Here is a 17632-nt window from a genome sequence, read left to right on the forward strand (position 1 = left end):
TTTAAAATGAATAGATAGTTACCTATAACAAACAGGTTCATATTATATCTTATTTTTTGAAACCATTGGCATAGACCAGTGGTCAGCAAACTGTGCAGACAATTCTCGCTTGTGAAGGGGTCAAGAAGCTATAAAATTCACAATTATTGTTACAACTGACATTAAATCATTCAATTCTGAGAATCCCGATTTGGCACACAACACCTCCTGGTGGATAATGCAATGAAAAGGTACAAGTGGATGTCTAATAGCTTCCATAAACAATTTCAGGAATCCAACATTTTTTCCCCACCCTATTTGGTGCCCCATCTGTCGTGACTGACACAGTTTTAGAGATATCAATGTTTAGGTCACTGAATGTTTTTATAACAACCTTACATATTTTGTTTCCTGATGTACTTATCGGCACTGATTCTAACTTTATCAACTCTTCTCTCATAGTGAGACCATCAGAATATCTAGCAATAATGGCCAACCGAGCATTTGATGTGACATTAGTAGTTTCATCAAGAGAAATCGAAAAATATTTACAACTATTTGTCTTTTTTTAATTGATGTGGTACGTTTTTGTTAAGCTCTTTTATTCTGTCTTTGATAGTATTTCTACTGAGTGGTAATTCAGAAATTCTTTTAGTAATATCATCTTTATTTTTCATATCGTGAAATAGAGCTGGTGCACATCTTAGAAATGTTTCCTTAATAAATTCTCCGTCACTGAGGGCTTTTCCATGCTGAGCTATGGAGTGAGCAACACAGTAACTTGCTGATGTTAAATTTGTAGAGCATCTTACAAATTTAATGATGGAATTTGATTGACTTTTATAGAGGTGTAGCTGCCTAGAAATGTATTCCGTCCTTTTATCGATACTTTTTTTCAAGAGCTGACAATGATTAGTTTCAAAATGTCTCTTTACATTCCATGTTCTGCTTGCTACCGTTTCATTACACAGTATGCACAATAATCTGTTGTTTCTGTCGACAATCCCCCCCGTACATCTCGGTCTGTATGTCTTGAAAGGCTCGGCTACTGCTACTTCCACTTCCTTTTTCATTCAATCTTGCTTTTTTATTTTTTTGATTCTCCATCTCAAGGCTGCAAAAATAAATAAATATAAATCATGGCGTTTTTTTATAAAAGGTTGATAGGTTTCTTACCTATTAACTTTTTGCAGTGTTGTTGCGCTGACTCCTAGTGCAAAACAATTCAAATATAGTATGTATAACCAACAAATATATGATGCTATAATCAATTATCTGACACGCAGAATGTCTCGTTGAGCACTGTTGCACTGTGTATCTTTTTCTTCTGACCCTCCCACTCCTGTCTCCTAACGAACATGGCGATCAAATGTGTCCGTTTGCTGAATGCGCCCAAACGCATGGGAAGCTTACCCGAGGCACATGTTGACAATAATGTACATGTTTACATCCGGTTTTAGAATTGCATTATTGATCGTGAGTAACGTGAGTAATAATATTACTCGAGTGATGCCCAACTCTGGCCGTTGCGAGAGACAAATATTTGAATTATGCAATTTTTTGTCTCTGTCGATGTGTGTCACCCAAAATGAGTTCGCGTGTCACCTCTAACACACGTGTCACAGGTTCGCCATCACTGTCCTAGGTCTAAAGTGAATCTTTTGTAGAGAGCATATCATTGGATCCTTTTTTAAAAAAATGTATGTTTTTATTGATTTTTAGAGAGAGAGGAAGGGAGAGGGATAGATAGGAACATCAAAGAGAGAGAAACATCATCATTCAGCTGCCTCCTGCAAGCCCCCCACTGAGGTTAGAGCCCACAACCCTAACCATGTGCCCTTATCTCTTGGTTCATGGGTTGATGCTCAGCCACAGCCATACCGGCCATGCATGGATCCTATTTTTAAAAAATCCATCATGCCAACCTATCTTTTGACTGAAGAGTTCAATCCATTTATATTGAAGGTGATTAGTGACCAGGAAGGACTCAATATTGTCTTTTGTTATTTATTTTTTGTATAAATAGTGCTCCTTAAAAAAAAAAATGTCTTCTCTCTTACTGCCTTCCTTTGTATTTAGTTGAGTTTTTGTAGTGACATGTTTTGATTCCTTTCTCATTTCCTTTTGTAAATATTCTAGAGATTTTTTTGGTGGTTACTGTGGGATTATGTATAATGTCCTAAAGTTATAACACTCCATTTTAAACTGATAACAAGTTCACTTCAGTTGCTTACAAATATTCTACTTCTTTTTAGCTTTGCCTCCACCTACTTTGTTATTGGTGTCACATTTTATCTTTATATACTGTGTATCCACCAACATAGATTTAAGTTATTTTTATGTTTTGTCTGTTAAATTGTAATAAAATAATAAAAGTGAGTTATAACCCCAAATTAAAATAATACAGGTTTTTATATATGCTTATGTATTTACCTTTACTGGAGAACTTTATATTTTCATATGGCTTCAGTTGATGTCTAGTGTCCTTCTATTTCCACTTTAAGGACTCCCTTTAGCATTTATTGTAGGGCAAGTCTTGTGGTCAGGAACTCCCTGAGATTTTATTTATCTGGAAATTTCTCCCTCGTTTTTGAAGAATATTTTGTGAAATATAAAATTCTCATTTTGACAGTTGTTGTTTTTTCTTTGAAAAGTTTGTAATGTTTCTCACTTGGAGTTCATTGATGATCTTGTATTTGGATGTCCTTGGATAGTTTTAGTCATTATTTTTCAAATAAGCTCTCTGTCTCATTTTCTCTCTCTTCTTCCCTAATGCATTATTCCTTATGTTTCTTAGGCTCTATTCACTTCTTTTCCCTTAATTTTTTTTTCCCTTTTGCTTCTCAGACTTGATAATTAAGAAGTTCTCTCTCCAAGGTCACTGATTCTTTCTTTTGCCCATTAAAGTCTGCTATTAAACACCTCTAGTGAAATTTTAAAATTTAGTGATTGTGTTTTTCTTTCTTTTATTTGTTTTTGTTTACAATTTCTGTATCTTTGTGGTTGATTTCTAGAGATTTATTTTGTTCCTTTAAATGGGCCTTCAGCTGGTCTCTTTGCATGCCTTGTAATCTTCTGTTGATAATTTAACATTTGAAAAAATAAGCACACCTTCCAATATTTGGGGACTTGGCCAATTGTCCCTTACGATTGAGGCTCAGCTATGCAGAGGCCCACCCCTTGGAGCAGGACTGACTTCATCAGGGCTGTGGTGCCCGCTGAGTCCGCCCTTGCGTGTGTCACTTGTGGAGGTGGTTGGACGGTACTTCATTGTGGTCTGAAGCTGTCCACTGGGTGCGCTGGCTCTAGGGCCTCCCAGGAGGCACAGGCCAAGGTCAGCCACCACTGTGTTCTGCCTGGGACCACCTGGCATGAGCTACAAAGTGATCTACAGATGGCTGCTACTTGTGTTGGATTTGGAGTTGCCCGAGAGAGGCCAGGCTGCAAACCAAGGCCAGCTGCTGTGAGCCGGGTATGGGGCCACTTGGAGGTACCAGGCATGCTGAGGTCAGATATTGCTTGTTTGAGAGATTTTAGGAAAGTCTGAAACGTGAACCAAGCTGGGCCATTTGTTATGGGCAAGCCACTGGAAATAGCTTAAATGGAGCTAGGCCTCAGGGAATTACCAGGGCAGGTGAACAGTGATAGCCAGATTGATGGAGGCTCAGATATGGCACTTGCCTGCCGCTCTGTAGGGGAAGGGCTCAGAAAAAGAACAGTGGTTCTGCCCTCCTGATTTTTATTTGACACACATGGGTGTGGAACCACCCTTGTCTCTACCCTTCCTTCCAGTCTTGATGTGACTTCTTTTTATCCTTAGTTTTAGGACTCTGTCCAACTAGATTTTAGGCAGTTATTTTTAGTTTTATTTATTTTAAATATATTTTTATTCATTTCAGAGAAGAAGGAAGAGGGAGAGAGATAGAAACATCAATGATGAGAATCATTGATTGGCTGCCTCCTACATGACCGCCCTGGGGATCGAGCCCACAACCCAGGCATGTGCCCTTGACCGGAATCGAACCTGGGACCCTTTAGTCTGCAGGTCGACTCTCTATCCACTGAGCCAAACCGGGTGGGGCAGTTTATTTTTATTTTTGATGTGGTTGTGGGAGGATACAGGTACCCAACTGCATTTGCCTATGCCTCCATCTTGCCTGGAAGCCTCACATTGTGAACTTCTTGAAGGTTAAAAAAACCAGCAACCATATATCTTCAGCTTCATTTGTGCATCTAGAACACCGCACATGGCGTCTTCTTTGTGTTAAAGTTCAACAAATACTGTTGATTTAATTTTCATTGTGATTTATGAGATGACATTTTATTTGTTTCAAAAATACTTAGAGCTTTGTAAAATACAGACCTCCTATATTTTCTTCTTTGCTTTGCCTTTTTATATCATTTGAAAGGAAAGCTGAAAGACATGTTATCTTCACTATATTTTTATTACAAAGTAATCAGTTTTTAGGTCCATGAAAAGGGAAAAAATACACAATTCAGAAATATACAAAATAAGACCCACAAGTTGTGTTCTATACTCTCCCCTTTCAATTCCCATTTCTCTGAAGTAGCCAGCATTAAATTTGCCATACACCTTTCTAAGACATTTTATCTTTATGTTTATGAGTATACTGTATGCATATACCAAAAAATTTTACAACTAGGGTGATTTTATAATTAACTAGAGTCTGGGTGAATGAATTCATGCACAGGTGGGGCCCCGAGGGGGAGATGGGATGCGATCGGCCCTCTGGGTGTGCAGTGGGGTGCCCTTGCCAGCCTGGGATCCAGATCCATCCAGGTGACATTCACGCTGGTTGTCGGGAGCCACCTGGCGGCTGCTTCTATATTGTTTATTCCTTGTGGAGTGTCTAGGGAAGGGAAGCGGCCGCGGTGCCCAAGGCCAACTTCCAGGAGGCCAGCAGCACTGTCAAGATTGTGCGGGTGGCGCTGGTCTGTTGGTGTCTGGCCCATTCTCCAGTGATTGGACCTGCAGGACTACTGAGGGAGGGAGTGGCTGCTGCCAGGCTGGTGGGCCGCTGGGATGGGTCTGTCAGCTGAGCCGCGTTCCCGCTGTGGGAGCGCACTGACCACCAGGGGGCAGCTGCTGTGTTGAGCGTCTGCCGCCTGGTGGCCAGTGCATGTCATAGTGATAGGTCGTTCCATCGTTCCCTCTCTTAGACTTTTATATATATAGATAGTTCTGTGATTTGCTGTGTCATTCAATGTTACAGATATCTTTCCATGATAGTGACTGACCTCATTCTACAACAGCGTTCTCAACCTGTGGGTTGCGATCCCTTTGGGGGTCGAACGACCCATTCACAGGGGTCACCTAAGAACATCGGAAAACACATATATAATGACATATTTTTTTGTGATTAATCACTATGTTTTAATTATGTTCAATTTTTAGCAATGAAATTGGGGGTCACCACAACATGAGGAACTGTATTAAAGGGTCGTGGCATTAGAAAGGTTGAGAATCACTGTTCTACAATATACAGTGTCTGTAGACTGACCTCATTCTTTTTAAGATTATACCATATTCTCACATTGATTAAATATAGCATACTTTCACCTCTCCCTTATAAATGGAAATTTAGATTGTTTCCTGTTTTGTTCCCCCCTACCCACCCCATTATGAGTATATCTTTAGGGTAAATTCCTTGAAATGGAATTGTGGAGTCAAAGGGATAAGCTTATTTAAAATGTGGTAAGTATTACCTAATACCTCTTTGAAAGATTGTGGCAATTTATTTCAGTTAGATTTGTGTGTGTATGTTATACATGCCTAGTATTGAACTTAGTCTTTATGATAGTATTTATTTAAGGTGAAGGAAGATTCTTAAAACAGGAGAAGTAACCTTCACCTCTGAGTTGTATGTGAAATACCTCGAATAGTGCTGAAACACAGTAAGAGCAATATAAATGTTTCTGTTATAATTATTTTTCTTGGTTTAAGTTCATTGTATTATATTATGAAAATTGAAAATCCTTGTAAATTTTTTTCACATGTCCATGATTTAAAAACCATCACATCTGTACATAAGGTACTACATTGTTCTTGTCATGAAATTCACCCTTGGATTTCTATCTTTAATTGTTCAAATCACTTTTTTATTTAGTTATTATGAACGTAAAGGTTATGCATGTAACACAAGGTCTGTTTTGACTGGCTCGTCTTCACTGGCATTTTGTTAACAGTCTGTCAGTAAACATCATTTGCTCATTGTTTTTGTTATTATTGTGTTTTTATCTACCCAGTTGTTAATAAAAAGCGATCAGTGAGTTGAGAGTGTTCATTGAAACATAAAAGTAATAATGAAAATGAGAATGCAAGTCTCTATTACTCTTTTAAAGTTGGACAGTGAACAGGATTGCAGTGTTAATATAAAATATTCATACATACGTCCTTGGAGAAGTAAATGTGGTAACTTAGAAGGTATCCAAAAAGGGGAACTGCAAACAAAATGTTTAACAAGTACTGAAATGATACTCCCTTGATCTGTCCATAGTTCTCTATGCATTTGATGTGATGAAACATGTTTATAGGATGTTCCCATTCAAGTTTTACAATATTTTTCAACAAAACATACTACTATATTAAGCAAGTTATTCCAGAATAACTTAATTCACTAAATTTAGTTAATCATGTCATTAAATGCAGAGTAGAGATGAAAAGCATAGAAGCCTCTTTCACAGGTGCACTGCTTGCACCAACAGTACAAATCACATCATTCCTAAGAAGTTCCTAAAATCAGCCACAATGGAAAAATGCTCCGCGAGAAAGCTGAGTGAACTATTGGCAAAATTCTTTATCAGTGCCCCTTTTAAATCTTACATTGCTAATGACACAATCACATCTATATATATAAAGGCTAAGTGACCAACCGTCTGTCTGTCTGACTGCCCGACCAATCTACCGGCCGGCACATATGACACGCACTGGCATTTTAAAAATAAATGTTAACTCATGCATGCGCAATACATATAAAGCCCCCGCTGGTGCCAGTCGCACAGGTGTGTTTCCATCTGTCATTGTCGATTGTGAATTTTGTTGTTTTTATTGTTTTTATATCATGTGTTGTTATTGTCTATTTATTAATCAATTTATATATTATTTTCATATACATTTTACTAATTTATTTCAACTTTGACACTTCTATTATAGAGAAAGGACGAATAGCAATATTAAAATATTTCTTCTAATTAATTTCCTTTCAATGTGCGCAGATCCGTGTACCGGGCCACTAGAGTATTATCAAAAAAGGAATCACTTTCATATTTGGGTGTCATCAGATATTATGCTTTGCATTTTAATGAAACTGCTTGTATGCAGAGGATGAATCATCTGTTGGCATACATACAATTTAAATTGGAAGAAGTACTTGATTATTTTTTGTCAGTTTAAAATAATTCCAAGTGATGGAAATAAATTCTTTGTTTTTTAATAATCATTTTGAGAGCAGTACTGTAGTCTACAAGCTTTATGTGTGACCAGGAATAGTGTTATTACTAAATGAAAGAACTTATGCCTGAATCCTAATTCACATACTGCTTTTTCAATTAGTTGTAAGGGTGTTGCCTTATGTTAGTGGAAATTTTGAATAAGGTCAAATATGATTATTTCAGCATCTTTTATGACAGGGCGAAGTCTCCCCTAACTTTTTGAAGTATAGAAAGAGGTAACATTTTCCCATGTTTTTATAACTGTTACCTCTCAATGCTGGTTCAATGTCTTGACAGGCAGAAATTTATGCTTCAATGTAGCACCAACTAAATGTTGAAAATAAAATATCAAGATTTCCTAAGATCAAAGAGCGTCACCACTGAGAATATGACTTTTAAAAATATTTGATGACTTTCTTTAATAAAGAATGAAATTAATGCTGTATTTTGCAACTATATCCAAATTTTGTAATAGAGTTGGATGAAATACTTTTCCAGTTTGAATGCATTCAGAGATGATAAGTCTATTCACCACTCTTTTTCAAGTTGAAGTAGTCAAACTTCCTATTTTCCAGAGTTTGAATGTGCTACATCAGCGGTTCTCAACCTGTGGGTCGCAACCCCTTTGGGGGTCGAACGACCCTTTCACAGGGATCGCCTAAGACCATCGGAAAACACATATATAATTACATTACCATTCATAACAGTAGCAAAATTACAGTTATGAGTGGCAACGAAAATAATTTTATGGTTGGGGGTCACCACAACATGAGGAACTGTATTAAAGGGTTGAGGCAGTAGGAAGGTTGAGAACCACTGTGCTACATAAACTTAGTGTCTAAAACAGTGCTAAAAATAATCTTTGATAAGAAACCTTGGAATAATTTTTGGATCATAGTTGATCCAGTTATTACCTGTTTGATAGATTCTGATACTTGCTGCCATGATTTTCAATTTATGACCAGATTTGGTAGAACTAGAATGAAAAAGGAAACTTAAATGTCAGTTATAGAAATGCTTATAAGGCTTCTGTGTTGAAAGATTGCACAATATTGTGTCCAATATGAAACTTTTGTTGTTGTCACTCCTTACCCGAGGGTATTTTTTCCATTGAGTTTTAGAAAGTGAAAGGGAGAGAGACAGAAAGATAGACATTGATGTGAGAGAGACACATCAATTGGTTACCTCCTGCACAAGCCCCAACTGGGCCGGGGATCAAACCTGCAGCCCAAGCACTCCAGCCAGCACTCTAACCACCGTTCACACGGCCAGAGCAGAACCATTATTTTTTGTATTAATCTTGTTTTCATTTGGAAGTTATGAGGAATCTTTTCAAACATTTGCTGTAAGTTGATAATCCCAGCTGAACTCCCATTGCATTGTTAACAAAAACCAAAAGTTAGTTGCTGATGGTGGGTTTTGTGTTTGTTTTTTTTTTAGGTAGTAATTTATTAAACATCTTTCATATTTAAAGCTGTGGGTAAATTTTTTTAAAGCAAAGTTAGAATACTTCTAGACATTATTTACTTAGTTACCTTGGGTAAGATACTTAAAATTTCTAATTCTGGATTTCCTCATTTGTAAAACTGGAACTGTCTTAACTAAAGGTGGTTTTGCAGTAATGGACTATTTAGTCTTAGCAATGCCTTGTAAGGTAGGTATTCCTTCTTACATTCACGGGAAAGACAAAGTCAAGCTAACAACAGTAGTAAAGGGCAGTTTTTATTATTTGAATCCAAGTCCTGTGATTCTGTAACCATTGCTACTGCTAGCATTTCATTTTAAACATGTTATAAGTATTTTTTTCCCCTGAAATCACTGGCGCATAGTATTTTAGTCTGTAGCATTTAACATGGGTTCATAATGAAAAACTTACTTATTTTCAGAAAACTTGTGGTTAGTATGTATTATATTACCACTTATTTCAGGCTTTTGTCTAAAGTTCTTAATGATGGTAGTTTCTGTGGGGTTATATAAAAGGGTTACGGTGGAAGAGAATAGCAATACCATATCAACTGAGTGAACTGCTAATTTGGCTCTAGGATGTATTCCTCAATGGCTACTTTTGCTTATAGGTACTTTGGAAAGCTCACCACAGAAGTAACAAGTTCCCTCAATCATGTTTTATTTTGTTTGTGGATGGGCTGTCCATTTCAGAAAGAGATAAATTGAGAGTGAGTGCTGTTTATACTCATGGTATCAAATAATTGCACCTACATATCAGGAGGTTTAAGGTAGTCCCTAAAAAAATGCTGCATTGGTTCTGGATTTGTGGGCATTATGATAAAGGTAAGTTTAAAAAGTAAAATTTGTAAACCACATTAATAAATATTCCTATAAATATTTTTAACACTGAATTTGCCATATTTATTCAAAATATGATATTATTCTTGCCATTTTTTGACAGACCCCTTATCCCTCTGGACAGAATGCAGGTCCTACCACGTTGGTATACCCTCAAGCCCCTCAGACAATGAATTCGCAACCTCAAACCCGTTCTCCGGTAAGTAAGCAGAAGCTTGATGTAGAAAATATTCTCCACCTAAGTTTGTGTTTGCAGTAGGTTGGGTTCCTTTGGCTAATATTTTTACTTACTTTGGGAAATTTTTCCCTAAGAAAATTTATTATTGTTGTTGTTATTTTTATTATATTGGTTAGCATTACATTTTTCAGATTCTTTGCTATGTGAGTAATTTAAATTTATTAAGAAAAAGAAGGAATGAAACTTTTTATCTTCTACTTTTCAGTGGCATGATTTTTTAAAAAATTCTAGTTGCACTCAAGTTTATTTCTGTTTTTAATTTGTTAGCTGCACTATTCCAAATTCAGGAGAAGAGTAAAGCATCATATTTTAAAAGTAAATTAAGTTTCATTAATTAGACTCAAATTCTAGTTGTTTCGGAAAGATTTCTGAATTGGTGTCACTAGATCAAACCATTTGACAGTGTGGACATATGCATGACATCACCAATGGTGTATTCATTTTTTTTAAATGGTAAATAGATTGTACAAATGTAAATGCTGTCATCCTCCTTGGTCATCCTTTACATGGATTGCAATAAGTTTTGCAAAGATTGTGGATTTTCTCAGGGTTCATCCTTTGCTTCCCAAGAGAATACAGTAGTTTCAGCTATCCATTCCTTAGAACGTCGTTTCCTGCCCTGCATGATTAGCTTTTGCTAGAAGGTGCTTTTGTAACATCTCACTTTATATCTCACATCCCTACTTATACCTCTGCTCTGTGTTTTTCTCCCGATATAGGGATCCTCTTTTGTTCCCCACCCCTGCTTTTTTGCTTGTAGTACAGGAATATTTCATTGCATTAGCTTCTATTCTTTTAGTTTATGCATGCATTTAATGCTGAAATGTATGAAAGAATTGCTGAAATGTATGAAAGAATTGCTCAAAGAACTAGGGGAGCATAGACTGACCAAAATGTAATCTCTTTCTTACCCTCTTCCTGTCTTCCTTTTCCCTATTGCCCTCTTCTCCAATACCCATTCTTAGATCCTGGTTCTCCCCAGGGGGTGGAGGAACCATTCTAAAGAGGTGGGACTTTGGTCCTAGTTGCCTGTTTGCTTGTCTTATTTTATTTATTTATTTATTTGTTTATTTATTTGCTGAAATGGTCAACAAGATGTCTGATGCAAGTTTTGTTCTGAAAGTGCTTTGGGGATGTGGACACTTGACTGTTTGGAGTGGGCCTGAGATCTCACCAAATTAATTTAGATAGACCTGGGTTCTAATCATTAAACATGGAACGTATGGTAAGCTCTTATTGAAAAGAATTCCATGGCCCTCTTTACTTCTAACCCCCTTTTGTGATATTGGGGGAAAAAGATTTAAATTTACATGGTTAGAACTGGCGCAAAACCTGACTGAAGAGCTGCATCTCTAAACCAGTTTTTTTGACAGCCCAGCAGAACAGTGCCAATACATTGCACAGACAACTGGAAGAGGAGGAAGGTTTTGGAACAGACTCCCGTTTACAGGTCCTTGGCTGGAAGAGGCTGGATAAAATACTGCATTGTAAGCAATATAACAAACTGTACTTCTTGCAGGCAGTGGTGCCTCTGGCACTCATTATTTTTGACCACATCCATTTATTGGCTGATTACAGAAAAACATTGATCGCTTCCTCTCGAAAGTCTAACCCAGCATGGCAGTTTCTGCCAGGCATAGTGGGGAAAAGAATAACAAATTGGGTGGGTCTTCTCTATTGGGAATTAGACAGGAATAATTTGAAGTTTAGATATTTCTTTATTTTAAACTTGAAGAGGGATATCCCTTTCATATAAATTTTATTTTAAAAGACAAATTTTAAGGCTTCTTTTTCCCTCTTTCCATTTTATAATCAAATATCAAGGGGGAAATTGTCTGTAGTTGTCAGCCATTTTTCTGTGGTCATAAACTCTTCAAATACTATCCTCTATGCAGTTTTTGCCATCCGCTCTGCTAGTGACCATTACCACCTACATTACTAAAACCACACCCATAACATCCCATTACATATACCCCAAAACAAGTGCAAGACTAGCAGACCCCAGACTACTCTTGCTTGTTGTTTTGGGTCCAGTTTTCTTTATTTCATTTGTGTTGGTTGCTGGGAGGGTGAAGTTTGGGATATGAAATTTGGTAGGATTGCATTTTCTTTTTACATCCCAAGTTGCCATAGTCTAGTCTCATCCATCCCACAACTGTCCCAACTGGTGAGGAGAGGTAAGCTGTTGCACTAAAGAAGGGACCCTTCCTGTGGCTTTGCAAAGCAGCTAAAGCTTACTCCATTCTATTTCTGCATTAATGGGCCATTGGCAATTGCACGGTTTAGGCTTTTCTGTTCTTCCCTGGACAGCTGCCTTTGCAATCCAACTGGCTTCAAGGCCCCCCCCTCCTCCCTCCTTCAGGTTACCTTTGTGCCTGTATTTCTATTTGATACTTCTTAGTATCTTAGTTAAATTCATATTGTTGAATATCTTGTTTAAAAGTAAAACAATATGGATAAGTTACTTATCTGTTCCATTTTCTGGTTGTACTGGAATTCTTTAAACAGTAGTTCACTTTTAAATAGCCTCCAAAATAGTGAAGCTATTGAATGCTTAATTGGGAGAATCGGGCAGTTTGGCTTTTGCAGTAACCTGTTACTTTGGTTATTTTGACATTTTGTGCCAAAGTTACATCAGTGTTATGTTGGCTATGCCCAGTTACCAACTGTGCACAGAAGAGTGAGTGAGTGAGTGGGTGGGTGGGTGGGTGGCATTAACATTGGATTCAGGTTCACAGAAGGCTGCTTTTCTTAATATCTACAGTCCTCACCATCTTAAAGACCCCTCTTTAAAAAAAGAAACCAAAGTTTCTATTTTTAATATGAGCCAGCAGCGACTACAGTTTGTTCTGTTGCTTACAGTTACCCATAGGATTAAGACTATTGTCATTTCAAATGAAAAACTCAATAGCCAATGGTGACTAGTGCAAAATAGACTAGGGTACTTTCCCACTAACTTAAGTTGTGGTTTTAAAAAAATATATGTATAATTTAATAAGGTACTCCTCTTGTTTATAGAAAGTTCTCTTTGACCAGAACATTTGAATTATGTAAAGTTGCAACTTTTATTTTAGAGTCTTAGAAATGGGGGACCTTTCTGTGGAACAGTGATAAGACAGGTACTGCTGAACTCAGGTCAATCGTTTAACAGGGTCCTTCTCTCCTGTTTTCTTCAAAAGTGTCATTAAGAAACATCTCACTTCCATCCCCTGCTTTCATACCACATGGGTGGTATTGCCTATTCTTGAAACTTTATGTTCATAGTAGAGGTATGATCTGTTTTCTTTTCATCATTGGAAAACAAATTATAGACCTGTTTCTTTGAAGAGAAAATGTTCTGCAAGAACTATAGCTGCCATTATCATCATTCAAAAAAACTATGGTTTGTAAATATAATGGATGACCTAACTCACTCTAATCATATAGGTCATAGAGAACTCATCGAGTTATGCTGAATAACTTCAGAATGTGTTAAGGCACTTGTCATTATCTGAACAATAGGTGACATTTTAGCTTCTATGGTGAATTCTTGATAGAACTATCTTCAGCTGTCTCCTACATTGTGGCATGTACTTCTAGAATTTTTTGAATATTTTTATATGAAATAATGACAGTTGGGATAATAATTCCAAATCTCTTGCAAATACTGTTGCAGATATCTACATTCTGGGTATGAAGGAATGTTTCTCAATCTTCAGTCCAATTCATCTGTAATGATGAGCTGAGAGAGGAAGGCTCTATAGGAAATAAAACAACTGAAGAAATACATTTTAGCTCCTTAAATGTATTAAATAAAAATCCTGCATGTTTTGCATTGAAAACTGCTTTCTAAATATTTTCTTTTCACTAGTAAAGAGGGTGGTTAACATCTTAATAGTTAATATATTATTAGTCAGTACATGACAGTATGTACCTGAATATTTTTCTGTCCTCTTTTGTAAAAATCACATTAGAAGCCCAGTTTTGTGCTGATGAAGAATTATTTTATCATAGAGATTTAGTATTTGAATTTTTATGGGTAGCTAAGCTTTTTCTTCCATTTTAAGCTGGGAAAAGTAAGAGTTGAAGCACGTATTATCTGCTTTTAAGTATTCTGAGTTGGCTGAGAAGTTCTGTTTTCTTTTGCATTTATTCTCAGTATCAGATAGCAGTGGGTACATATGTACAGTGTTGTGCTGTTGTGTATAAATAGTGAGAGATTTGACTTTTTACTCCTTTTTCTTCTTGAGCTTATAATAGTACAACTTTAATTAATCCTGTTGGAGAGTGATGTTCTTCACTAGCTATGTGCTTTAATATGCCTGGTATTAAACTTTACTAGTTAATTGCACTTAAACATATAATTACTTATATATTTAAATATATATTTATAAGTTATAAATATATATTTAATATAATATATAAATAAAATGTTATTCTTTAACTCCCACAAAATAAAGAATGATAGTAAAGCTTCCATTTCATGTGTGAGATATCCCATTTAACTTGAGTAAATTTGACATCAGTCCTATTACATTCTTTATTTCTTATTGGACAGTATAATTACCCCCTGGCTATTTCTTATAATGTAAAAGCATTTCTCATTCCCTCCAACTATGTCAGTTGCATAAGCACACTTGACTTCTCATACATTTGTCTTAATATAAGCACGTAGTGTTTCAATTATTTTTAATTTTAAGTTTAAAAGATAAATTCCTACCAGAGAAGCAGTTCTACCTGTGCCTAACAGCTTAGCTGTTTCTCTCCCAGCTGATAGATGGCAAACTATTTCTAGTAGTGGTGTCAACCTGTTGAATCTTAGTACCTGTCTGTCACTGTCCTGCAGCAAAGCTTTGACTGTTTGTGTTCTTTTTTTCTTGTGGGTTTTTTTCTTTTGGCATATTGTGTGACATTTTGGTTTTTGTTGTGTTTCTGACTCTTTGTGCCTTTCCTTTTGTGTTTGTTTTCCCTCCTTTTCTCAGTTTGCAGCGGGGCCTCGACCTGCCCATCATCAGGTACTGTACCCTTGCCCCTTGACTATCATCCTTAACAAATAGGTGGGGGCTTTAGTAGCTGCTGACTCTTAGAATGCTGCCATTCCATGGAACCACCCAAACTACTTGGTTCAAGAGTAGCTTTAGTCTGATGTATTTAGGTTCTTTTTGTCCTTATTTCACAATATTTTGTTAACAAACCCATTTGCTTCTGTTTATGGCAAAAAATAGTTGCTCTGAATTTAGAGAACTTTGAGAAATTTTAGATATACTAAACCCTCATAGGTTTTGTGGATTAAGTTTAAATTTAACTGAATGGAACAGGCACCATTCTAAGGGTTTTCTATTAACATTCTGATGTAACTTGTATTGATGTGTATAAGATAGCATTAATATTTCTAAAAGCACTTAACCTCAGTTACTAACCTAGGCCTAATAACAAATTAGTATTAATATATCTTTATTCTTAGGATATATTGAAAATTTTACTTGAATATTTAATTCTAATATTTTTAGCCTATTGGTTCTTTTAAATGAAGTACTCGTATAAATTAAAATTTCAAAATGTATATGCCAGCGCTACTTTATTTAGCAGTAATATACTACAGGGTGTGATTTGAGAGAACGAATAAGACTTGCTTGGTGTTCTCCCCACCCCTCCCCCAGCTTGCTTTTACGGAGTGTTCTGAAACATTTTCTTCTGCTATAGTAAATAAAGGAGCCTAGGCTTTGGAATAGAATAGATCTGGGTTCTAAGCTTCAGTTTCCTCATAGGTAAAATGAGGATAAATACCTTCTACATTAGAGGTAATATACTTAAGTCATCAAAATAGTGAATTTTGAAGTCATCAAAAGTACCTGACACAAAGTAAGCAGTCAATAACTGGTAGCTATTTTTAATGTTGTTATGTAAGATAGTATAGTTTGATAAAATGAGAGCAATTTACCAGTATTTAGCTGTGGTATCATAACTTAGAATTCATTTTACTTGAGTAAAGGGATATTGTTGAGGTCTTTCCTTGTCTAACAGTGAATTTAATATGTCACTATTTCTCAAAATACAGTCTTTCCAATGTAGAGAATGTAAAGCCAAGCACGTTCTAAGGTGTTAAAGATACTTTACAGGAGGACTCAGAGATGGTTGTATGAATTGGAGGGCCATTCTTTAGATTTGATAAAGAAATAAAACTCGGGGTATATTCTAATATCAAGAGAGAGTATTGTTGCTCTGGCTGGTGTGGCTTAGTTGGTGGGGCATTTTCCCATGCACTGAAAGGTTGCCAGTTCAGTTCCTAGTTAAGGCACATGCCAGGGTTGCGGGCTTGATCCCAGATAAGGGCACATGCAAGAGGCAGTTGATCAGTGTTTTGCTCTCACATCAATGTTTATCCCTCCCTCTCCTTTCCTCTCCAAAAATCAATTAAAAAATCTTTTTTTAAAAAAAGAAAGATCATATTATTATAATGCTTTAAGAGCTTGGACTTTAGCATTAGTTAGGCCTCGTTGGACTCTTTCTTATTAAGTGTGTATTGGGTAAGTTATTTACTGTTTTAGCTTCAGTTTTCTCATCTCTAAAATGGAGACAGTATTAATACCATATCAAGATTGATGTGAAAAGTAAATGAGATAATGCAAATAAGATAATTAGCAGAGTATTTGGCAAATAATAAGACTCTAGGGGGCAAAATGACTACTAATTAATAAAAAAGATAATCCCTTAGGTAAAAAAATTGATGACAGTTTTTTAAAATTTAGTCAAGGGTTATAGAGGCAAGGCTTAAAATGTAGTCAGGGGTCAAGCCAGATACTCTTGACAGAGAAACCTGGGGCACATCTGCTCAAGAAGCAGAGTAAAGAGAAACTACTGATTCGAAAAAATGATTTTTGAGCTCCTTGATACAAGGTTAGGTATTTGTATAATCTGTGTTCAATAGCAGTGGTCCTCAAATAGGGATGTTGTATTAAGCCTTTATGAATAGTCAGCTTTGGGAAAATCTGTTTTTTAAACTTTCTTCTAAGCCTAAAGGCTTGTGATACAATTTGTCTTATTTCCAACAGCTGAAGAAAACTTTAAGGAATCTTTGTGGAAAAAGGATGAGTTATTTTATAACTCAAAAAATAGTGGCAGATTGTTCTTTCATTTAGCTGTAGGACGATGCTTGTGAAATTATAGCATGTTTCAACTAATAAATAACACTGTGCATGTGTATATACTTAATATTTAGCAAGAAAAAGAATTACTTTCCAACATTAGCTCTTAAACATAGGTTCTTGAGATACAGGAGATATCCAGAGCATTGCTTTTGGATATAAACTTCAGATAGCTGGCTGCTTTTTTACTGTGGTGTATTTCCTTCTGAACAGTGAAAAGGAAATATATAACACTAGAAGCCTGATGCACGAAATCCTTGCAAGGGGTCGGCCCTTGCAGCCCCAGCTGCCTCAGACCTTGCAGCCCCAGCTTCATCTGGAAGGTCGTCCAAACCAGTCGTTCTGCTGTTTGGTCTAATTAGCATGTTAGCTCTTTATTATATAGGATTGGCTCAGGCAGCATCAATAGTTACCTTAGAGAAATAGAGGAGGGGGAGGGTCATGGGCTTGAAGTGCCCATGCTGAGCAGAGGTAGCTGAACCAATGTCATGGTATGGCATTGAGTTAATTGTTAGGGAAGCCTTGCTGTTCTTTA

General features: G+C 36.5%; 1 protein-coding gene across 23 annotated transcripts in view; it reads left to right on the forward strand.

The window, feature by feature from the left end:
- Window positions 1–17632, forward strand: part of EIF4G3 (eukaryotic translation initiation factor 4 gamma 3) — a 272633-nt gene that overhangs the window by 113258 nt on the left and 141743 nt on the right. For 12 of the 23 annotated variants that reach the window (XM_015557211.1, XM_015557208.1, XM_015557207.1 and 9 more), the window contains exons 3-5: window positions 9839–9934; window positions 11347–11460; window positions 14935–14967. In XM_015557211.1, coding sequence (XP_015412697.1) covers window positions 9905–9934; window positions 11347–11460; window positions 14935–14967 — 177 coding nt within the window. In that variant the 5' untranslated portion in view covers window positions 9839–9904. Of the gene's footprint in view, window positions 1–9584; window positions 9606–9838; window positions 9935–10938; window positions 10981–11346; window positions 11461–14934; window positions 14968–17632 lie in introns of those variants that run through there. The other 11 variants (XM_015557221.1, XM_015557222.1, XM_015557230.1 and 8 more) reach the window with 5 other exon arrangements.

This window comes from Myotis davidii, unplaced genomic scaffold (assembly GCF_000327345.1).
Source record: "Myotis davidii unplaced genomic scaffold, ASM32734v1 scaffold149, whole genome shotgun sequence".
In the NCBI taxonomy this organism is placed as follows: Eukaryota; Metazoa; Chordata; class Mammalia; order Chiroptera; family Vespertilionidae; genus Myotis; species Myotis davidii.